Genomic DNA, 23937 nt, shown 5'->3' with positions numbered 1-23937 from the left:
GGAGGTCCGAGGGTCTCAAAGCCAGGGCGGTTAGGTCAGGGTTGAGGGGTCACAGTGAGAATTGAGCCCAGATAAAGATGCAGGGAATACACTTTTTTTTTTTTTTTTTTTTTTTTTTTTTAGGATTTTTACTTATTTGAGAGAGAAAGCTAGTGAGAGAGAGCATGAGCTGGGAAGGGGGTTAGGGAGGAGCAGACTCCTTGCTGAGCAGAGCCCAACTCGGGGCTCTATCCCAGAAATCTGGGATTATGACCTGGGCAGAAGGCAGATGCTTAACCGACTGAGCCACCCAGGCGCCCCAGGGAAGGCACTTTTTAAAAAGTTGCATTAAAATATTAACACTCATACAGGAAAGGGCATACATCATAAGCATGCAATTCCATGAATTTCCACAAAGTGAATGCATCCTGTACTCAGCTCCTAGAATGCCTATCCCCGAACAAAAAGGCAGAGAAAGGGCCAGACCCCTGCTTGCATGAAGTGGGGCCTCAGAGGACTGGCTCCTCTGTGATATGAGACCTAGAAAATTGGCCAACGAAGGTCCAGGAAGCCTGCCATCTGTCCAGGGCTCTGCATAGGGCATGAAAGCTTCCTGGAAGGAGTCAACTCCCCTGGTTCTTACACACCTGTAAGGAAGGACAACCAAGCTGATAAAAGAACACCAACCCCATATATGACTGGTGGGATCCCTGGATCCAGGCAGAGGCCAACCAGAAAGGCTCTTAGGGATCCTTCTACCACCCAGGGAGCAGAAAACTCTGGAAAAAAACACTCTTTGCCCAGTATGAGCTTAAAAAAAAAAAAATACCCACAGGAGAAAATGAACGAACCCATAGGAGAAAATGAACACATTTGGTCATGCAATGTCTTAACATTGGCTCAGGAGCTGCGGTTTCTTTTCCTCACGACACAGTGAACCTCTGAAGCGTAAGCCTGGATCACTCTGCTAGAGGGAGATCACCCCATAGGACAATCTTTCATCACCTACAAAGTCCTGCATCAGTTGGCCCAAGTTTCTTGCTACTCGCCCCACACACTCTGCTCAAGACCCATGGGTCTCCTTACTGTTCCTCAAAGGCCTTGTTGGGAATCGTGTCCCCTAAAAAGATATGTTGAAATCTTCACCTCTGCTCCTTGCAAATGTGGCCTTATTTGGAAATAGGGTCTCTGAGGATGTAATTAAGTTGAGGTCAATAAGGTAGGACCTTAGTCCCACATGACTGGTGTCCTTGAAAAGGGGAAAGCGGTTCCCCTTTCCCCTTTGATACACAAAGTCATGTGATGACAGATGCAGAGATCAGCGATGCAGCTTCGAACCAAGGAACACCCAGGATTGCTGGCTCAGATGCCACCTGTGCACAGAGGCCATGTCTGATTGCACAACTGAAACCAGCAGGTCCTGCCTCTCGCCACTCCTTTGGCTCTTTTATTTTTCCTCATGCTCCCTAGTCCTACCCAACATTATATTGCATATCTCTGCAATATTGTCGTCTTCTTTGCCTTCAAAAACGTAAGTTCCCTGGAAGTGGAGACGAGGCAAGCTCCCCATGCCTACCTGTTTCATAAATGCATGAGCTCCTTGAGAGTACAGTTTACCCTTTGCTTTCCTAGCCTTCCTGTTGCCGGATACAACGCTCTGCTTATCGTGGACTCAGGAACTGTGTGTAGATCGGCTAATAACCCCATCATCACTCGCGGGCCTCGACTCTGCCTGGTGAAGCGTGGAAGTCAAAATGCACACCTGGATTTGGTGGCCTGGATTTGGCCTGGATTTGGTGGCCTCTTTGCTGTAAAACAATTGTGGGGACAATCGATCCGATTTCTCTGAGTGATCATTATAGCTCACCATTTGTCTGCCTCACACAGCCACTGTTTCCCTTGTGCTGCACAGCACTCCTCCTAGCCCTGTTGTTTCTCTGATTAGGAGACAGAATTGAGTAATCTAAATTTAGTGTGTGCAGCTCAGAGGTGCCAATCATGACAAATAATGAATTAGGTGATCCCCCTGCCCTTCCCCGAAGCATCGAGCTGAAACCAACAAGTTCATTTGCTTTAGGACCAAAGGCTGAACTCACAGTGTTGTCTGTGACAGGCGAGTGCTTTCTTCACTAATTAAGTCACCGGGCTTGGACAAACCCTCTCCGGCTGGTGGGGGTGCGGCTTATCGAGGTGGCCCAGAGACTCTGCCTTTGGCTTTCCGCTTGCTAATGGAAGTGGTCTATACCTTTGTTACAAACATGTAAGCCAGAAAATAGGCATTTATATATACACATATGCATACGCACACATATAAATCTCATATAATTTTATACATTTCTTTAGCCCTTTAAGGACTTTTCTGGTTTTCTTAGTAAACCCACATTTAGAATTCATAACTTCCGGGGCTCCTGGGTGGCATAGTCACTTAAGCGTCCACCTCTTGGCTTTGGCTCAGGTCCTGACCTCCGGGTTGTGAGATCGAGCCCCACATCAGGCTCCATGCTCAGCTTAGAGTCTGCTTGAGATTCTCTCTCCCTCTCTCTAAACTCACCCCCCACTCTGCTCACATGCATGCACATGCATGTGCTCTCTCTCTCTGAAATAAATACATAAATATTTATAATTCACCATTTCTGGGTTAAGAGCTGTGGGTTTTCTTTCTTTTTAAAGATTTTATTTATTTATGAGAGAGAGAGAGAGAGAGAGGCAGAGACACAGACAGAGGGGAGAAGCAGGCTCCATGCAGGGACCCCGATGTGGGACTCGATCCCGGGACCTCAGGATCACGCCCTAGGCTGAAGGTGGCACTAAACTGCTGAGCCACCTGGGCTGCCCAGAGCTGTGTTTTCTAGTTTTTAAAAGGACCTTTATAAAATACATTTTATCTGCTTTTATTTCATAAAAACATAAGCATTTACTTGTTGGAAAGCTATAATATTTGATGTTTGTAAGAAATAAGCCATAGATTAGAAATAATTTTTATGAGACACCTGGGTGGCTCAGCTGTTGAGCATCTGCCTTTGGCTCAGGGTGTGATCCCCGGGTCCTGAGATCAAGTCCCACATCGGGCTCCCTGCATGGAGCGTGATTCTCCCTCTGCCTGTGTCTCTGCCTCTCTCTCTGTGTCTCTCATGAATAAATAAATAAAATCTGTAAAAAAAAAAAAAAAGGAAAAATAATTTTTATGATGTTCTGTTTTTTTTATGATGTTCTGGAAAAATAATGAAAGTTAGTAAAAATGAAAATAAAAGATGTAAATACAGTATTTGAAACAGTGCTAATTAATTTTTTTTAAATGTTCTTAAGTTGACATATTTAATAAAGCATGTGTTGCTAGTTCCTCTCTGGTCAGATACCTGTCCCAGCTGTTGATTATGTGAGATTTTGGCACCTTTGTGCATTGCAACTAATCATCAGCATTTCTCTAGGAGGGGCAAGAAGAACCCTGTTATCTCCACCTAGCAGAAAGGGCACAGCCCTGGGGATGGAAGGGTGACTTATCCAGAGCCTTCCAGAGTAGCTGAGAAGAGCCCATGCATATCAGATATCTAACACCCTCAACCTTTCCTATACCTGTCTACACTTTGTCCAGCACAGCAGTTCAAAATGTGGAGGTGTTTTTTGTTTTTTGTTTTTTTCTTGTTTGTTTGTTTTTTTTTGTGCAGCTTGCTTAAAATAAATGGATTTAAGCTTTGGGTAGAGAAGTAGATTATAAAGATCACCTCTAAAGGGAAAATTGAATGTAATTTTCATCATGAGAGAAGAGAGTTAAAATATATAGGAAAGCAGTTGGTACTTGGAGCAAGTTTTACTGTTCATTTCTCAGGGAATGTCTCCTGCTTGGATCTGGAGATCATGTAGGTAATATGAAAGATAATCTATTTAATATGACATTTTACATTTGGCTCATGACCATAAGCTGGACCAACTTCAATAATAAACTAATTCAATCAGATACATAAATTTTATGCTACAGATAAGTGATTTTTAACTCAATCTAGATTCCAATATTCCTCAAAGCTTGTCCCCTTCCTTCCATCAGGCCTTTGTCCAGATGTCAGTGAGATCTCTGACCCATCAGTTTCAAATGGCACTAGCGTCCCTTCTCCCATCTCCCTCATGTTGCTTCCTTCTTTCTAATGCTCATCATCATCCAAAATAATACATATTCTGATTATTTTGTCTACCCCCATGTAGGCCCCTTTGTCTGCTTTGTCCACTACTGTCTTTCCAGGGCACACAGTAGGTGGTTAATACTTGCTCAATGGATGAATAATGCCTGAGACCTTCCTGTTCCAAGGTTGGTCTTGTACTCCAAGATGCACAGAGCAAGGGGGCAGGGTGGGCAGGTGGAGGTGTGGGAATGTAGGGATGGCTAGAAATGAGGTGCCCATTGCCCTCCAGGATTGGGGCCAGAGGGCTACCTTTGCAACGGGGCGCAGATATACCTGCAAAATTCACCACGCCATCCCTCCTAGAAACACATTTGCCAGACAGGCCTTCACTTTTCCTTAAGTTTCCTTCTTCTCATCTTAGCAATGTAATGTTTGTTTCCTGGTCCCACCTTGTCAAACTGTGCCATAGAGAGGGGTTTACAGAGCAATTGAAGAATATGAAAAAGAAAAAAAAAAAGAAGAAGAATATGTCATTCGTGACTGCCTCCTATAAAACAGTTCCTTTCCCTATTCGGAGAGCCAAGCATACAAAACTGGGTCGGCACAGTTTTTTGTTTTTTTTTTTAAGATTTATTTATTTATTTTATTTATGAATGACAGACATAGAGAGAGAGAGGCAGAGACACAGGAGGAAGGAGAAGCAGGCTCCATGCCGGGAGCCCGACGTGGGACTCGATCCCGGGACTCCAGGATCACACCTTGTGCCAAAGGCAGGCGCTAAACCGCTGAGCCACCCAGGGATCCCCCTGGCACAGTTTGTAACACGCAAAAGCAAAAGGGAGAATTGAGGCAAAAGCATCCTCGTAAGCTCAGTAAGTGTGGTGAAAAAATGTCCGGCAAGTCCTTTGCGGAGTGGTGGCTGCGGTGCTTGCCTTGGCTAGGTTGGGAGATGCAGCCGCGGCCTTGGTTCAGGGAGATCGGGGGCGGGGGGGGGGGCTCCGGTGCCGGGAACTGCAGGGAGCTGGGGCGCCGCAGCAGCGTGGTGCGGTGCGCGGGCCCCTCCGCCCCCCGGGGCGCTCTCCTGCGGGGCGTGTCTTTCTCTGGCCCCGCCCCCGAGGCCAAGGCCCCGCCCCGAGGCCAAGGCCCCGCCCCCGAGCCTAGGGCTCCGTCCCCGAGGCCAAGGCCCCGCCCCCGAGCCCAGGCCCCGCCCCTCGCCCCCGGCCCCGCCCCCGAGGCCGGCGAATGAGCAGGCGCGCGGCGCGGGCTCCGGGGGCGGCGACGCGAGGCCCGGCGGCGGCGGGTGGCGGTGCCAGCAGCTCGCGGCGTTGGCGGCCGACCCGGGTCGCGCGGCGGCGGGAGGAGCCCCGGGCCGAGGCCGCCCCGGGAGTGCTGTCAGGCGGCACCAACATGGCTGCGGGCCTGCGAGCTGCGGGCGCCTGGCTCCGCGAGCGGCGTAAGTGAGGCGGTGGCGGCCGCGCCCGCCGGGATCCCTGGACGAGGTGGCGCAGCGGGCAGCCCGTGCCCCCGCCGCCCCCCCCGCCGCCCCCCCGCCGTCGCCCCCGCGGTCCCCCCGGCCCCCCCGGCCCCCCGCCCCGCCGCGGCCTGGGGCTTCCGGGAGCGCCTCTGCGCGGCGGGGCAGGGGCGGGAGAGGGGCCGCGCGGGTCCCCGGGGCGCTCGGGCGCGGGGCGGCGGGGCGGCGGGGCGGCGGGGCGGCGGGGGCCTGGGCCGTGCCCGAGTTCCTCCGCGCCGCAGTCTTCCCCGCAGAGCCCGCGGGGTCGTCCGGCGCGGCCGGGAGCGCGGCGGGAGGGCAGGGGTGTCAGCAGGGGCGTCCGCACCCCCCGCCGAGGTCCGCAGCCCGGGCGCCCAGGCCCCGCCCACCTCGGGCCCTGCCTCGCCTGCCGCTGCCCGGCGGTCTGCGCGGCTGCCTTAGGGATTTTCGGAGAAGAAGGAAGATTCGCTGGCCGCCCAACGGGCTGGTTGTTTCATTGATTGATTGATGCACTGGATACCCAGCAGCCCTGCTTGCTGCTCTATTTAAAGGATCTTATTTATTTATTCATATAGACACAGAGAGAGGCAGAGACCCAGGCAGAGGGAGACGCAGGCTCCACGCAGGGAGCCCGACGTGGGACTCGATCCCGGGTCCCCAGCATCACACCCTGGACTGAAGGCGGCGCCAAACCGCTGAGCCACCCGGGCTGCCCTCTTTTATTTATTTGAGACACAGACAGAGACAGAGAGAGAGAGAGAGAGAGAAAGGGAGAAGCCGCCTCCCTGCTGGGCAAGGGAGCCCCCCGCCCTCCCCCACCCAGCGCGATCCCGCCCTGAGATCAGGACCTGAGCCACCCACCTGCCCCACCCATCCCGTGTCTGGTGCACATTTTGAGTGTAGGGTCTGTGCAGGATGAGCCGAGGAGAGTTTGCGGGAGAAATAACCTGGTTGAGGGCGGCCTGGGTGGCTCAGTTAGTTGAGCGTCTGCCCTGGCTGGGGTCGTTATCCCAGGGCGCTGGGGTCAAGCCCCCCATTGGGGGGAATCTGCTTCTCCCTCTGCCTCTGCCTGCCGCTCCCCCTGCTTATGCTCTCTGTCAAATAAATAATTAAAATCTTAAAAAAAAAAAAAAGAAAAGAAAAATACCTGGTTGGGACACTAGCTCTGCAGCATTTTTAACTGTGATCCCTTGAACAAGGCACTCACCTGCTTTGAGCTTTGGTAAAGGTAAAAGGAGAAAGGTTAATACTTCACAGGCTTGCCATGAAGGTTAGCTGGATACAGGTAAAGCACAGTGCCTGTCATCCAGGAGAAATATTGAGACCCTCAAAGTGTTTATTTTTATTATGTAGAAGGCTGAGGCATACCTAGATGCTTAATTAATGCATCTGAATGGTGACGGGACACAGATTTGGCTTTTTTTTTTTTTTTTTTAAGATTTTATGTATTCATGAGAGACCCTGAGAGAGGGGCAGAGACACAGGCAGAGGGAGAAGCAGGCTCCATTGCAGGGAGCCCTATGTAGGACTCGATCCCAGGACCCTGGGATCACAACATAACCCGAAGGCAGATGCTCTACCACTGAGCCACCCAGGCATCCCTTGACTTATTTTTCTAAGAAGTTCCTTAATTCATTATTCTGGCACCTACTGAGAGAATCCACTTTGAATTTCCATGTCTTATTGCAGGTGCCTATGGTTTTATTTTATTTACTATTATTTTATTTTATACAAAGGTGCCTTTGTGAGGAAAATAATAAGGACCCAGTTTATTTTTTTTAAAGATTTATTTTTTATTTTTTTAAAGTTTATTTATTTATTTATTCACGAGACAGAGAGAGGCAGAGACACAGGCAGAGGGAGAAGCAGACTTCATGCAGGAAGCCTGATGTGGGACTCGATCCCAGGACTCCGGGATCACACCCTGAGCCAAAGGCAGATGCTCAACCACTGAGCCACCCAGGCATCCCAGGACCCAGTTTATACCGCGGGTCAGATTACTGAGGGTTTTGGAAGCGAGAGGCATTATCTTCTAAGAAGACAAAGTGCCGTGCCAATAATGGGGCTGAAAGATTAATTGAATTAGTGTTTTCTTTCTTTGGCCTTTTCTTTCTGTGGCAAAGTCTGACAGGTTCTATATTTGAGGTCATAGAACAATTTGAGAAACTTTAAAAGAGTTGTTGTCCAGGTTATAAATAAGTAAGCAGAAGGATTCAGAAACCATAGCAAAAGTGGATTTGAAGTCCAGTTGAATTATGGACTCTGATTTTAAGATGTGGTTATAGTACTCTAATCATCTTATTGGGAAGAAGGAATTAACATCTGGGTTAAGAAAAATTGAGTAGTAGTTTTGGAAATGAATTCTGAGAGTAAAAGTGCAAAGTTTTACACTATATTTTTAGCATATTACAGAATCAATAAGAAGCTCCTTGGGGTGGGCCACATACTATGTATGCTACATATTTTTTTAAATTAGAAAATTGGTAGATCAATGAATTGTTTTTTTCTTTTTGCCTTTTCTTTCCAAATCTTCTACACTAAGCATATATCTCTTTCATAATTAGAAAAAATTTTCTGGAATAATAAAGAAGAGTATCCGTGTTTTAAATTAAGGACAATAGAACATCTTCGTGCCATGCCAGGAAATAATTATTTTTTTCAAGCCTCCTCTCTACAAGCGTTTACTAATAGTCACACTGTAGGATGTTATTTCTGTTAATTTTGAAAATGGTATGTATTTTTATAAGTACCTTTTGAAATAAGCCTCAGCTCTTATGTGATAGAAAAGGGCTCTGTTATGTATTTAAGTACTAGTGTGCCTTGCCTTATACCCTCCCTGCCCCACTTCTAAGCATCTAAAATATTAAATGATTTGGTTTTGGAGAAACAGTTGTTACCCATGCACTTAAGTTACAGATATACTTTTGAATGCTTTACCTTTTGAGTTTGTCCAGGAGTTACAAAGTTCTGCTTTCTTTACATTCTCTTCTGCATTCTCCTCGTTTTACCGCCTTTGTGGTTTGTAGGCCTTCCAAAGGTAGGCTAGAAGTTCATTTCATAGGTAGGACTAGAGTACGTGGTCTTGGGTCATAAGTGGGCAAGTCCCTGCTATTGAGTTTTCTTACGTCTTGTTTAACCACATGCAGTGTGCCAGGCATTGTTCTTGGGGCTGGACATAGATTTAAACATTTTTCCTAATCTTTACGACAGCCCTTAGGGTTGGCCTTGTCACCATTTTACAGATGAGAAAAGTGAGGCTTGGAGTAGTTCTTTGAGTTGCCCATGTATAGCCTGTTTGGTTGTATCCAGGATCTCCACTCGATCTCTCTGGCTCTGGAACATGTACACTCTATGCCACACAGTGTTGTGTGTGCCTTTGGATTTCTTCTCTCTCTCTCTTTTTTTAAAGATTTTATTTATTTATTCATAAGAGACACACAGGCAGAGGGAGAAGCAGGCTCCCTGTGGGGAGCCCAATGTGGGACTCGATCCTGGGACTTCGGGATCATGCCCTGAGCTGAAGGCAGACGCTCAACCGCTGAGCCACCCAGGCGTCCCTCTTTTTTTTTTTTTTCTTCTTTAAAGATTTTATTTATTTATTTGAGAGAGAGAGACAGAGAGCATGAGCTGGGGTAGGGGCAGAGGGAGAAGCAGACTCCAGCTGAGTGAGAAGCCCAGGATCCTGACATCAACACCTGAGCCAAAGTCAGGTGCTTAATCAACTGAGCCACCCAAAGGCCCCTGCCTTTGGATTTCTCTTAAGCTGTGAGCAGAGTATATTCAAGAGCCTCAGTTGGCCCTCTGAATAAGTACTTTAAACTCCTTTAGCTACATGTGTACTAATCGTTTGGTCAGAAACTACTTTTTGTTTCTCTGGGAACTTCAGATCATTAGGGGAGAGTAGTGGTATAGAGAAGTTCTTGAGAGGTGGGTGTGTGAGCCCTACGTCCTGAGCACAGAGGACCCATTATTAGCAGCGTTGCCCTGAGAATTTGTCCAACCACAGAGGATTTTGTAAGTGTAGGGCATGGCAATAGTTCAGCAACTTGAAAAGTTACCAGCTCCCAGATTGGACTAGGGAATACTAATGTACTAGTTGACGACTCTAGTCAACTCATCCCGATTCCCTTTTACCACTCCCTTTTTGAGAATCATAGGAGGAAATCTTATTACCGGCAGTCAAATCATGTAATGCCCGAATTCTATTCCGATGCCCCCTGGAGTCCAGTATAATCTCATTCATATAAGGCATTGCAGACATTTGGGCATGATTGAGAACCTGGTTAAATCCCATGCAGTTCAGAATTGAACTTGTCTAAAATAAGGGGATGTGAGTTGGTTTGAGACTTCATTTGAGCAGAATTGAACTTCCTTATGTCAATCTTTGCACTTCCACTTTGAGCTAATAAGGACTATTCAGCACAAGTTCACGTAATTGGCTCTGTTGGGAATGTGCACAATATGGATAGTTGGAAATCTAAGGGGCCTGGAGATACCATTCTCCTATATCATGTAGACAGAGTAGGTGAAAAAGAATCGGACCAGGTGTAGTCCCTGTGCTCTAGACACTTACAAATGAAACCACTGCCAGCACTAATCCTATGTGGCAGGTGCTGTGCAGAGTGCATCACTGGTCTTATCTGTTGTGATCATCACATGGATCCTGATAGTGAGGTGTCGTCATTTTACTGGGAAACTAAAGCTCAGAGTATAGCCTGGCCCCAGTCACGTTACTAGAAAGTGGCAGAGCTGGATGCAGTCGTATCTGCTGATCCACAGCTCTGGTTCCCCCCCAGGACTCCTCTGAGTCATATGTGGAAGGGGTCTGACCTCGAGCTGGTTTCAAAGCAGCTGGTTTGAGAACGGGGAAGGGAGGGCATGTGTACCTTGTGGGGCCCAGCAGGCACCACTGTCCCGCATCGTCATCTTGAGTACCTGCATAGGTTCAGTTTAATTTCGCTGAATGTGGTTTAAGGATGACTATTCTTCATGCTACAGCTAAGGATGGCCACGGACTCCCCAGTTCAGGAGGGTTCTCCAGGCCTACACCTAACTCTCAGAGGGGCCAGGACAAGATGCACATGGAGAGCCATGTACCATATGTGGGGATAGCAAGCTGACGACCTGTGAGATGTGTTTTATTCTCTACTACTGGCAACTAGACCTTCATCACCACCTGGCAGGGTGCACTTCAGGGTTCTTACGGAAACGTCACGGCCTGGGGAGGGTTGCCCCTGGCCTGTAGACTTCCCTGCTTCTCTTTCCACTGCCGGCTCCACCTTGTGTAGTGAAGGGTCTTGCACGTACCCCTGAGTGGACGCTCCAGTCTGTATGTTTAGGCTATGTTCTTGCTCCTGCAAACAGCTTCCCCTCTGGTCAAGAATTGCTAGTGCTGATGGCACAGTCAGACCACAGGAGGCTAGATCTAGGAGGGAGGCCTGTGCAGACCCTGGCAGTGGGTATGGGGCTCTGGGGACAGGCAGTTCTGGCGTTCTGGGTCCTGGGAGACCGGTCAAGAATGTGGGTCGTGGACTCCGGGGTCTGTGAATCCTTGGCTGCGCAGACTGCGTACTCCATGGGGGGTGCTGCAGCAGGAGGAGGGCCAGATGGGCCCTCTAAAGTAGAGCTCTCACCCCTCGTCAGGGTCCAAGGGCAGTGCTGGGGTTCTCAGGACAGGTGCTTTTTGGGAGAAGACTTATACACAGATGAGGTGTATGCAACTGCCAGTCGCAAGTCAGTGGCTCTCAGCCTGTCCTGCAGGCTTGTTGCCTTTCATATGAGCAGCATGCTGCTGCCAGTAACTTCCAGAAAGGTGCAGTTATTCCCATGAGGGATCTTGTCGAAATCTGCCAAGGCCAAGTGAGGTGTGTTTCTAAAAAGGCTGGTGCGGGTCCTGAGAAACCACCCTAGGGGGCGCCACGCCCCCCCCCCCCCCCCAAGTCTTAAGTGCTTTTACCCACATGCAGAGAAATGCTGGGAAAATCACCTGTGCTACAGCATCTCTTTAAATTTGAAATCCAGGACCGATACCCTGAGGACCTCTTCCAAAGAAATTACTTCCCAGCTAGATTTCATGCTGCTACTTTAATTTTGTCACAGTGATGCATGGCGGCTCAAGGGCCCACCAGTCATGGAGGTGCCAGTCGATTGGAGCCGCGGCGGCGGCTGCCACAGAAACAGCCCAACGTGCCAGAAGCCTGAAACCTCAAGTTCAACCGGGGAAGAGGTATGAATCTAATTTTAGGTACTAATAAGAACTTCATTGTTGATGCAAACACAATGAGAGAGTGGATACAAGCTGCCTTAGGAGGAAAGCTGCCCGGGAATGCCAGTAGATAAGGAATGGGGTATTATATTCTTGGCTTTCTTTCAATAGCTAGAAAACTACAGATTTCACACACACACAAACACACACACACTCATATACACTCCTAAGATTTTAAATTTTTTTTGGAAGTTTATACAGATTTAAAAATTTTTTTTAAAAAAACTTTTTTTTTTTATTTCCTGGCATTATTGAGGTGTGATTGACAAAATGAAAATCCCACAAGGCTTTTGTTAAAGGATGCATAGCTCAGAACAGTCTGCAGATCATGTAGCAATTTAGTTCTGGAATATGTCATGGAACACAAATTGTACGTTTGCTGGAAATGTACTTAAGAACCTAACATAATTACACCTATGAAATGTATGTCCTGTATAGGATAAAGAATAACTAATCTGTCAAGAATTTATGTAGTAAACTCCACCCATTGTTTTTCACTGTTAACACAGTGAACGTAATTAGAAATGACGTAATATGATTTGTGATTTGTTAAAGAAATGAAAACCTGCTTCATACTTTGCCCCTGCTGTTTGCTGGTGGATGTCAGCAGGCATGGCGTTGTTGTTGGGTGTCACCTTCCATAACAGGAGCCTCGGCGCTCCTTAAGTCTTCCTTGGTTCAGAAGCAACACAAGATTCTAAAAGGCGGTCATTTAGATGAGTACACAGCAGTAGCACTCTTCAGGACTAGCAGAGCGGAAGAAGAAAGGTAGCTGTGAACTCTTAACTCCTTGGCCTTTCTTCTAGACCAGAAGTTCCATGGAAGCGATACAGCTATGAAAATAAATAGTCTTATTTCGTGTTTATTATTTTTTCAACTCTCTGGCCTCCTAAATGATCGAATCTGGTGAGGAAAACAAAGCACAGTTGCTGTCTCTGTCCTGCTGACATGGACACCATTTCCCCCATACCTCCTTGGCCCCTTTTGTCTCACTTTAGCCATGATACAAAGTACAAAGTACTTTAAGTACTTAGGGTTTAGCGTGAATATTTGGTATAACCTGAAGAACTTGATGCAGTGTGGCATCCTGGGAGAAACATTATTTCATTACTGTATTATGCCAGTAGCAGCAGCCTTATAAATAGCCTTAATATTAAAATCATTAAAATTAAATAAAAATCTAAAAAATACATAAATTCCATTAAGTAACTTTACATCACATTTACCCAAAAGAAATGAGTTCATTTTAGGAACTATAGACAGGCAAAAAAAATAAATAAATAAAATAAAAAAAAATCACTGATTGAGAATCTTACCACCTAGTATTTTTGTCGCTATAACTATTGATATTTATTCAGTGTATGTTTACCAAAATGTGACAGTCCTGCACATACTGTTTATATGATTTCTTTTTAAATTTAATAAATATCTACCACGTAAATATAGATGTTTACCATTATTTTAATAGCTTAAGAGTATTTTATTTAATTTCTTACTTTTTGTTTTTTAAAGATTGTATTTATTTGAGACAGATTGCAGAAAGGGTTGGGGAGAAACGGAGAAGCAGACTCCCCACTGAGCAGGGAGCCCAACATGGGGCTTGATCCTAGGACCCTGAGATCATGACCTGAGCCGAAGGCAGATCCTTAACCAACTGGGCCACCCAGGTGCCTCTTAAGAGTATTTTATTGGATCATAATTTATCCATTCCCACGTTACACGGCACTTATTTCTGGTGTTGAAATAATAGAAACGATGAATGTTTCTGTGTATCATTCTGGTGCCAGATGTTATGAAGGCCTGTGCTGCTTAGTGCTCAGATGAGAGTGGACGAGACAGTGCACTAACCCTCCACTAGACCGGGGTCAGCAGGCTTGTCTGCAAAGGGCTCCATAGTGGGCCATTCAGTCTCTTTGCTGCCATTTAACTCTGCTGTTATAATGTGAGAGTGGCCCGTAGAGAATCTGTGAAATAATGGGTGGAGCTGCCAATAAAACTTTATTTACCAAAACAGGGTGATTTGACTCACCAGCTGTAGTTTGCCAAACCCTGTCTAGAAGCAGCACAGATCCTCAGGCTGATTACATCTTGGAGGTTTCACAAAGAGGTAGATTTTGTTTCTTTATCTTTATGTATCTTTATGCTGACTCTATACAGTGTAACAGAATGAAGCTGTTTGTTTATTAATTGATGATCTTAAGTTTATGAATAATTAGTAGTTAAAAGAAAAAGCCTCATATTTGGAGAGTTCCAGAATATAAAAATGGCAAAATGTTGAAACCATTTCAAGTGAGAAATTTTAAATATGTTATGCTATTTACACTTTTACATTCAAACAAAGGGAACTTGACATTCAGAGCTTGGTCTCAGGTGGGCTCTGTCTGGAGAGGAGGAGAGACAGAGACTGGCTAAAGCTTTACACTTCACATTCTTGAATAGAGGGTGTCAGACTCGGACAGCTAATGCGCCATTCATCATGCACAACACAGTTTTGAATTAAGTGCATGTGTATTTAGGTATTTTCAAATTGTGTGCATCTCTTTCATGTGTAAGATCAGCATGGTTTACAAAACATGGGTTTGCAGGGCAGAGTAACATCCAATTTAAAGCCACTCTTGTTTGGAGCTCAGGTGTCATAGACGAAAAACAGTTCTAAATCTCGTTTGCACATTGATACCCTCTGTGGCTTAGGTAAGTCTCTTAGCTTGGGGTTTCTTAACCAGTAATCTATTAACTGGCAGCAGTCCATGGAAAAATGCGCTTAATTTATTGTGAGTCACAGATTTTGAGAGTGAGAGACAGGATCCCAGAACACTGGTGGTCTAAGTAGAAAGATTAAGGGAGTATTACAATTTTGCAATATAATGAATCTGGAATTTTCAGGTATCAAGAAAAGAAAACTGAATACCAGCTTATAAATTCATTGCTAGGACTTTTAGTCAGAGGAAGTGGAAAAGTTGTAGGACAAGGACATATAGTTGCTTGGTTTAGTAAAAGGGAGATTAAACCCCCATCCGTGGTTCTCAGTAGAGGGAGGGGGGTACCTTCCCCTCAGATCCCCCAGATGTATTTGGCAATGTCCGGAGACATTTTTGGTTGTCACAACTCAGGGTGAGTTGTGTGCTGTTGCCATCTAGCAAGTAGAGGCCAGGATGCTACTGCAACCCTGCAGTGCACCACACAGCTCTCCACAGCAAAGGATCATCCAGCCCAAAATGTCAGTAGTGCCGAGGGAGAGAAATGCCGGTCTAAGACAATGATGTGAAAAGGGAACTTGGTTCATCCTTATAATGGGGTCTGCGTTGGAAGCCCTCACTTCACTGGGATGCAACATTCCCTTTACCCCAGGAATTGGTTTTTATTTTGAGAGTTAGGCTGAGAATTCAGATTTCTTCCTCATTCACCTGTACTGTATTTGCTCAAGGAAACAGTTTTCAAGCCTGTATAAATTTGACACACTCTGCTGCCTCACATTACACCAAATGTTGTTAGCGTTTGTTTAAAAATTGCAATTAAAATGTCATTGTGATCACATTGGCTTTAGATTAGGAACGGTCTTCCAAACAAGAGCCATCTGGGCAGGATCAGCTCAGTCACTGCAGCAGTTAGAGGTGGTCTTGATGTAAGATGGTTAGAAAGTGGGGCCTCTCGGTATTTGTAATGATGGTGTTTTACTTTTTTGTATTTGAGAATCTATTTGAGAGAGAGAGCATAAGTTGAGGGGGAAGGGCAGAGTGAGAGGGAGCCAGCTGAGCAGGGAGCCCCAATGTGGGACTCGATCCCAGGACCCTGGGATCATGACCTGAACCGAAGGCAGACACTTAACTGGCTGAGCCACCCAGGAGCCCCAATAATGGTGTTTTAAATTGACCTCAGGCTGATTATTCTTCAGCTGCTTCATCAAGAATGAATAAAGGGTACATCCATCCATACATACAGTGGAATATTATTCAGCCATAAAAGGAAAGTAGTACTGATTCATGCTATCACATGGATGAACCTTGAAAATTTTATGCTAAGTGAAAGAAGCCAGACACAAAGGGTCACGTATGTGATTCTATTTCTACGAATAGCAGATCCATAGACCCAGAAAGCAGATTAGTGGTTGCCAGGAGTGAGCAGAAGGGAGAAAGGGGAATGGCTCTAGTGTGTGGGAATGTTCTTTCAGGGCAATGAAGATGCTTAGGAACTAGATAGTTGTCATGGTCACGTAATTTTGTGCATATGTTAGGAACCACTGAATTGTTTAAAGTAGCAGATTTTATGGTATGTAAATTATATCTAAATTCTTACAAATACAAAAAAAAAAGCATGAATGGAAGAAACACTCCTTGTCCTTTAGTGTGTGCCCCCCCCCCCCCCGCCCCACCACAGACATTTTCACTGCCGTCACAGGGCTGCTGTTCATGGGAGCACACAGGCCTCCAGTTTTCCAGGGTCTCATTTCTGGCTGTGACCTCATCATTCCAGGCCTCCAGTCTTGAGCTTCTGGTAGGCAAGGAAGCATGAGGGAGGCTCTTGGCCCCACTCTGGCTCCACCTTGCACCCGGAAGGTGTTGAGGAATGGAAGACTCATCTTGGCCTGCCTCTCCTTAGCCTGCAGGCTCCAGAGTCACTCTGGATGTTTGAGGTTTATGGTTTGCGCAGTACTTTTGTTTATTTAACTTCCCCCAAACTACTTGTTTGTTTTTTTTTTGTTTTTTGTTTTTTGTTTTTTTTTTTTTGCTTCTTCTTGCTGGTTCAGTGCTTGATTCTTCAGCCTGGGACCTATCTGAATAAGTTAGAGCAATTTCTTGCAGGAGTCCCCTAAGCAGTGGCTCTAGATGGAGGATGGAGAGGTGAGTGCCAAGTGAGAAGTGTACTTTATTGTACCAGGAGACACTGAAGAAGGAGTAAAGGCAGGCTCTGGAGAAGGAAGCAGAGTAGCAAGAAATAATTTGACAGTAAAAATTTAATTTAATAATTAACTAAAGAGAAGGGAGCAAATGAAAGAATTAGACGTGGGCTGGTATTATACTCTGGACGTTTAAACTTTGGGAAACCCACGGCTTCTTGGTGTGTGATAGAAAGTATATGTTCTGGATCATGCTAAATAACTAAGCACACTATTTAATTCTCAAAACAACCTTTTGAGATAGTTGGTGGACTCAGTTTTATAGATGAGGAAACCAAAGTTTGGAAACACCGAGTAATTTGTGTATTCATAAGGCATTGACATGAACAGTTGCTCCAGCCTCTGGACAATTATAGATTTACACCTTGGCTCTCAGTCCCTAAAGAAGGGGATCTTTGTTCAGGCCTGACGATTTAACGGAGCCCAGAGAAGACCAGCGTCATGGATGGTGCCAGGGGACTGAGGTCAGAGTCAGAGCTGGGACTGTACAGAATCAGAAGCCTGATGCTTTCCCAGATAGGTAGCCCTGTGATGCCAGCAAGCAGCTGTGTAGGTTTGTACCTTTGCTTTGAACAGATTGGATGTGAGTTTGCTAGCTGAACCAAGATTGTAACCTGGAGGAGAAAGAAAATTACAAATCAAGCATTGCTTTTTATTTTCTGTAGGAAGCCGAAAACGGGAATATTAATGCTAAACATGGGAGGCCCTGAAACCGTGGGAGATGTCCACGACTTCCTTCTGAGGCTCTTCTTGGACCGAGACCTCATGACACTTCCTATTCAGGAGTAAGACACGTATAAACACCTGCGCTTATTCCTAACTTGTGCCTCGCATCTTGCCTGAACCTCAGTCCTTTGGTTTCAATAACTAAATGGTTTTAATGCATATCTGATAGTGGTTAGAGCAGCATTATTATTTTCCATTAGGTATAAGAAGGATGTGATAATGAAAGAATTGCGGGGGAGAGAGAAAGCAAGTTGGGGGGTTTCTTTTTTTTGGGGGGGTGTTCTCTTTGAGCCCTTTCCTTCCCAGAGCTCTGGGAAGGCAAATTGCAGTTGCCTTGACACAGCTGAAGTCCCTTTAAAGATTGTTACACATATATTTGTACTTGGCACTCAGCAGCTGATTAATACTCAGGGAAACATTGGTTACGATTCATTTGTACTGTAAATATGGACTGTGGCTCTTTCCTTTTATCCTTCCCTCCCTCCTTCCTTCTCTTCTAAAATAGGTTCTTGTAATGAAAAATTTATACATGCTTATGATAAAAAGTGCAGATAGCAGAAAAAATGTTCTGTAAAAATCAAGTGTCCCACTTTTTGGGCTCCAACACTCGCCTGGGAGGTTACGGAAAATCTGTAATTGTACACATGTATTTCTGGGTTACATTCAGAAATAGTTTCATGCATGTGCAAGCATATATGTATCTTTATCTATAGAGATGTAGGTATATATGCACATATGTATATACCTCCCTCTCCTTTTCAACACAAATGTGAATATGTACATTATTTAACACTTTGTTGTTGTTTTCTTTTTAAACTTAACAATGTGTCTTGGAGATTGTTCCATAGCAGATAAGATAGATCTGGTTTATTATTTTTTTTTCCATGACTATATAGAATTGCATTGTCTGGTCAAACCTTAATTTAACCAGTGGCTCACTGGTAGACATACAGATTGTTTACATGTTATAATGAACACTCATGTGGTTTGTGTACATCTCTGCTCACATATGCAAATATATCTGTGATTAATAAGCATTTTCTTAAAGTAAGAGGGATATATGCTTGCTAATTTCTTCTATATCCTAGTTCCTATAGGTGTAGGATCAGGAAGTGTTACAGTAGTGACTAGCACACCTCTAGGATCTGTGCATGGGTGTTTAGTGTCCTGAATCTTCAGGGTGTGTTGCTAGAATAACATGGGGGGCAGCAGTGGCTTTAGTTTTCTCTCTCTAATCGAGGCCAAAACAGTTAGCTGTTGTCACTCAAAGCTACTGTTTTTAAAGGCTTGATCTTGGTAGGCTTTTCTTACAATTTTGCTCATCTTTTCTATTGAGTAGTTTCTGAGGTTGCTAAAGTGGAATAAAATCCACTTAACCTACCTGTTAAATGATTTAGCAAGCTGGCACCAATCATCGCCAAACGCCGAACCCCCAAAATTCAGGAGCAGTACCGCAGGATTGGAGGCGGGTCTCCCATCAAGATGTGGACCTCCAAGCAAGGAGAAGGCATGGTGAAGCTGCTGGATGAGTTGTCCCCACACACAGGTACAGTGCTTCTTAATCAGCATCTCTCTTGGCTTGTTCTTTCAAGGGAGATAGGAAGTCCCAATACAGATGCAGTTCTGAGTACCCGCTGCCCTTGATCTGTGGGGGTTCCTATATGATGCATGGTCCCTTAACTCTGTTCTTGATGCATTATCCTTTGTCCTTGGCCATGTGGTCTGTTACTTCCTTATGTTACAGATGAAAGAGCTAGAGATTTGGAACATTAGTTTCAAGAGGAAGCTTGAGGTGTGTGTTAAACTGAGCTAAATTATAAAGAGGCCACATACCATGAATAAAAGATGCAGATCACATTGTCCCAGAAAGAAATCTTTGGGAAATGGATTGGGGGTGCTGTTAGTGCCTTTTCTTTCTGTGTGGAAAGCTAATTAGAGAACACAGCAGAATTAGCTAGCTGTCCCGGCAGCCACTGGGTGGTGAACAACTTTCAGCAACTGTTCTCCGCGGTCAGCAATACTGGCTAGTGTGCAGCCGTAAAGAGGATTGTGTGCAGCTGGTAACCGTCCTCTGAGAACCTCTAATGCAGAATAATAATGTGGATTATATGCAGAATAATGTGCAGAATTGAGCACTAACTACACGAATGAATTGTAAGTGCTGTATTTAACTGTGTTCAAGACACGTTCAAGATTGCAGGACACACCCTTATTCTTACATGTGCTAAGACAAGAAACTCCGCCAGGTAATTTTAAGACGGTAGACGTGGACCAATATGAGAAATATTAAACCCAGAAATGTACACGTGAGGCACATGAAATACATTCATTGCAGATGCATTTTGGGGCTTCAGAGTCAGGAGAGGAGTGTGACACAGCAGGCACCCAGGGCAATAGCCCCTGCAGGCGAGACCGAAAGCATTTCACTCCTTTCTGAGAAAATACCATCATTGAGTGTCACCTCAAGCTGTTCTCAGAAGCCACCGTTTCCTGTCTCATACAGGCACGAAGGCTCTGGCTCAGCTCATCTCACTTGGAAAATTGTTCAGTCATGCTTCTGAATATTGGGTTAGCTTCCTGCCTTTGCCTGTGGCTCAAGGACAGTTCTTACACAGTTCAGGCACTCGTACCACAATATATCTTGAAAATGTTAGGGGGGGAAACTTGGCCGTGCCCTACTCACACCTGCTTGAGAGAGGACAAACCATCTAGTCATTCACAGTTTATCATGATAAAAGGTTTAGTGTGAATCAGATCTCTAGTTGCTGTCTTCAGTGAAAAAGGGAGGTGGCAAGATGCCATTTTTCTTCTGTTGACATTGGTAGTACAATACCCATCACCATCAATGATCCCAGCAGAGGGCCACCTGGGTGGCTCATTTGGTGAAATGTCTGCCTTGGGCTCAGGTCATGATCCCAGGGTCCTGGGATTGGGCTGGCTCCCTGCCCAGCGGGGAGTCTGCTTCTCCCCCCTGCTCGTGCTCTCTCTTGCTGTCTCTCTCTCAAATAAATAAATAAAATCTTAAAAAGAAAAGAAAAGAAAAAGGATCCCAGCAGAGGTTAGACTTTGAAAAAAGAATACAGATGGAGGGCATCCTTCCTACCTCCCCTCTCTCCATGGGGAGGCTGCTGGGTTGTCTGCATCAGACGGGCCAGCTATGGCCTCAGCCTCCTGGGTTGGCCTGGAGAGTCCCATGGAATGAACTAGATTTAAATCCCTTACTATCAACCATCTGATTATTTTAATCTGTGGCCATCTAATACAAAGGAAGTTACATCACCTAGATTCCCTGCTTTGAGGGACCAAAGAATAGTAATATCCATTAAATGTTTTCATAGTCCAAATTGGAAGTGATTTTTAAAAAATCAGTTAATAAGCATTCTATCTTATAGAGACTTATGAAAAAACAAAGTCTATTATTCTTCACTATAACTTTGGGGATAAGTTTAGGGTATCCCCAAAGCACCATCAGCTCAGTGGTTTGCCTGTCTAGTCACTAAATCATTACTATTGATTATTGAGAAGTAGTCTCAATTTAAACAAAATATCAACTTTCCTCCTTTCTCACTCCATTCACTGGCCCATTTGATCCCTCACATACCTACTCTTTCATGCATTAATTCCCACTTCCGTCCAGCCAACCACCAGATATTTATAAGCACTGACCACAGGTCAGGTACAGTATAGTGACGAGGGCTAAGTAGTGAATAAGTCACACCCTTACCTTCATGGATTGGAGTTTCCTGGAGGCAGGGAGTAAATAGTCTTAGGGGCTACGTTTAGTTTCTCTGCATCTGGGAAGCTTGTCCTGGGCCTGGTCTTGGGAGGGCTTTGGTACTGATGACCTGTCACTGTCCTCTGTGGCCACACTTGGGACCCTCTGAGCAGGCAAGTTGAATCATTGCTACCCTGCTTGGTAGATGACCACCTATTGGTTTTGGCAGACCTGCTCTGGTGGGTATGGCATGGGTGCTTGATAAAGGCCAAGACTGTCCACTCATTCATTCCTCAGTGGTGCATTGAGTGGCCTGCACTGTTCGATACTGCTTTTCAAAGTCAAAAGACGTGGTTTCTACTTACGAGAAGCTTCCAGTCCAGTGGGACCTGCTTTTGCAGCCTAGTCTGCTTATGGGGCAGAAAGGAAATCTTTTAAGACTTACCAGAGAGATGCTATACAAAACGAGTATGAGGACCAGTGATCACACAGAATGCCGATGGAGGAAAAATAAAATAGCCTCAAGGTTTGGAAAGTGCTTTGGGGGAGCATTGTACTGCAAACCAAGATTATCAGGTGTGGCTCTGTGGCTCTACCAGGGGCTCGTCCCATTACCTAGAAAAAGGTTCCTTGTCCTGCTAGTTAACGCTTCACAGAATGGGCCTGAAGCCCAGCCATGAAGATCCAGGTGCCACACCCTCTTCATGTGGCTTTTTCTTCCTGCTTTCTCAGTCCCTCCCTCCATTCTTTTCTTTCTCCTTCTTCCCTTCTCATACTTTCACCCCAAACCATAAAGTGTACTTTTAGACTATTTGTCTATTTCTTTTGGGAAAAAGTTCTCTTTAGGCAGAAGAGTATGATGATTACAAACAGAAATGTTCCAAACTCTCATTTTTTAGGGACGTAGTTGTTGCTTAGTAGCTCGTATAGAAATTTTAGCTTGCACTGGCTTTGTGTAGAATCGACTATTAACTCGTCTGGTCAGTTTTATGAGGGAATATACCTTGGAATTGGTTTCATATGGCCACACCCCATTACAGGAATTGAGGGAATACAGAAGGAAATAGATGAGTCATTTCATGAAAGTCTCAATCTAAAATGCATTTAAAAAATGATTGTTTAATTATGTCGACCAGCAGCTTTTCAGGAAGCTGTAAGTGCATGCCACTCCATCGAGTAACTCAGTTGTTCTTTACAGGAGGCAGAATGGGGAGGACCTGGGCTCTGATCAGATGGAGCTGGCCTCCCCAGTCCTGGTTGTAGGACTTCAGGCAGATGAGTTACTCCACTAAGCCTTATCTTGAAAAAGGGGGTGATAACAGAACCCTACTTCTAGGATCATTGTGAATAGTACAGAAGATAATCACAAAAAGCATCAGTCTGGTGCATGGTACATGATAAAAATTCAATAAATGTGAGAGTTTATTATTACTCACTGTTGGCCTAGGGCTCACGATGTGATGCACCTCAAAAAGCATTATGCTATATACTTCACACCTTTCCCTCAGAGTCATGTACCAATCAGACATTTGAGCTGTCGTACAAGCTAAATGAATGAGCTAGCAACTCATGAAGTTTCTCTGCTCAAAAATCCAACTCTGAGTTCTTTTTTTCTTCTTTTCCTGGTTGCCACCGAAGACTCTTAGCTGGGCTGCGGGAGCTCCAAGGGTAGACTAGGCGAGGCTGAGACTTGTGTGTTTTGTGGTCCTCCTGGTAGAGGTGCTGCCTGCCGGCTGTGGTATGGGTTAACATCAGCAGGCTCCTGCCGGTGACAGCCACCTGCGGTGTGACACCCCAACCCTACAGGAGTGGGATGGTGAGCGGCCTCCAGGGAAACATTTATTCTTTCTTCAGGCGAGGCCCGATAGGAGACCGAGCATGTTGCCATTCTCCTGCAGTCTGTTTATGCGGGCCACCTTTAATCGAACAGTTTACCAAGTCTTATCTGTTCCTTCCAGAGTGTTTTACCCTCCCTCACTTCAAAGTGAGGTCACCACCCAGCCTTTATCTGCAGGGGCAGCCACTCTACCTCTCTTGTCTGCAGTGTTTGAGGAACTCCCAGGCCCCAGGCATTTAGGCTGCAACTTTTCAAAGGTGAAAAGAAAATGCCAGAAGCTGGTTGGCCTGCAGCTTTGGAGGACCTTCCCATAGCAATCTAGTGGAAGAATTGTCTAAGAATAGATTAGAAGAGAAATTCCTCTTCATCCTGGGTCCCCTGGAGCTCCTGAGGCAGGGACTTGGTAGTATGATAGTTGACAGTTTTCAGATGACCCTCAAAATCTTCAGTTGGTCAGTCGTTTGGAGTTTGCTTACTGCATCATGCCCTTTGGTTCACTTTAACTGCAGTTCATCATTTTACGCAGAAGAATGTAAAATTGATGGTTGAGGAGGAACAGAGTGCTGAAAATGACTCCCCGCATGCCCCTTCCTTACTCTTTTCGGGGTCCCCAACTAGAGAGTATCAGAGCAGCCCGTCCTTCCCACACACACACGCTCCTCTGTCCTTGCCCTGGTCTGCACCAGTCCTTGGGAATATGTGCACTGACTGCCCATCCCCTATGTCCCGTCCCTGAACAACGTTCCATACAGATGTACAACCGGTAAACACATCACCTTTTCCTTCCCTTCCACCGAAATGTTTCTCATGGCTGTCTCGTGTCTGTACTTAGTGGCAGCCCCTGCTAAGGCCCCAGCAGCTGCATCATCTTGGTTCTGCTCTGACTTATCATTGATGTAGCGGTTTCTCAACGTCAT

The 23937-nt window shown here is 45.5% G+C and overlaps 1 protein-coding gene across 1 annotated transcript in view; it reads left to right on the top strand.

Annotated features, from left to right (window-relative positions):
• The first annotated feature begins 5366 nt into the window (after positions 1–5366).
• LOC129495578 (ferrochelatase, mitochondrial) overlaps positions 5367–23937 on the top strand; it is a 36627-nt gene continuing 18056 nt past the window's right edge. Inside the window, exons 1-4 of the mRNA XM_055303225.1 lie at positions 5367–5547; positions 11683–11809; positions 17408–17527; positions 18866–19014. Of these exons, the coding sequence (XP_055159200.1) occupies positions 5502–5547; positions 11683–11809; positions 17408–17527; positions 18866–19014 (442 nt within the window). The 5' untranslated portion in view covers positions 5367–5501. The remainder of the gene's footprint in view (positions 5548–11682; positions 11810–17407; positions 17528–18865; positions 19015–23937) is intronic.

Source organism: Nyctereutes procyonoides, unplaced genomic scaffold (assembly GCF_905146905.1).
Source record: "Nyctereutes procyonoides isolate TBG_1078 unplaced genomic scaffold, NYPRO_anot_genome, whole genome shotgun sequence".
Lineage (NCBI taxonomy): Eukaryota > Metazoa > Chordata > Mammalia > Carnivora > Canidae > Nyctereutes > Nyctereutes procyonoides.
Note: the sequence above shows the minus strand (reverse complement) of the source record. Positions and strands in the feature narration are given on the sequence as shown.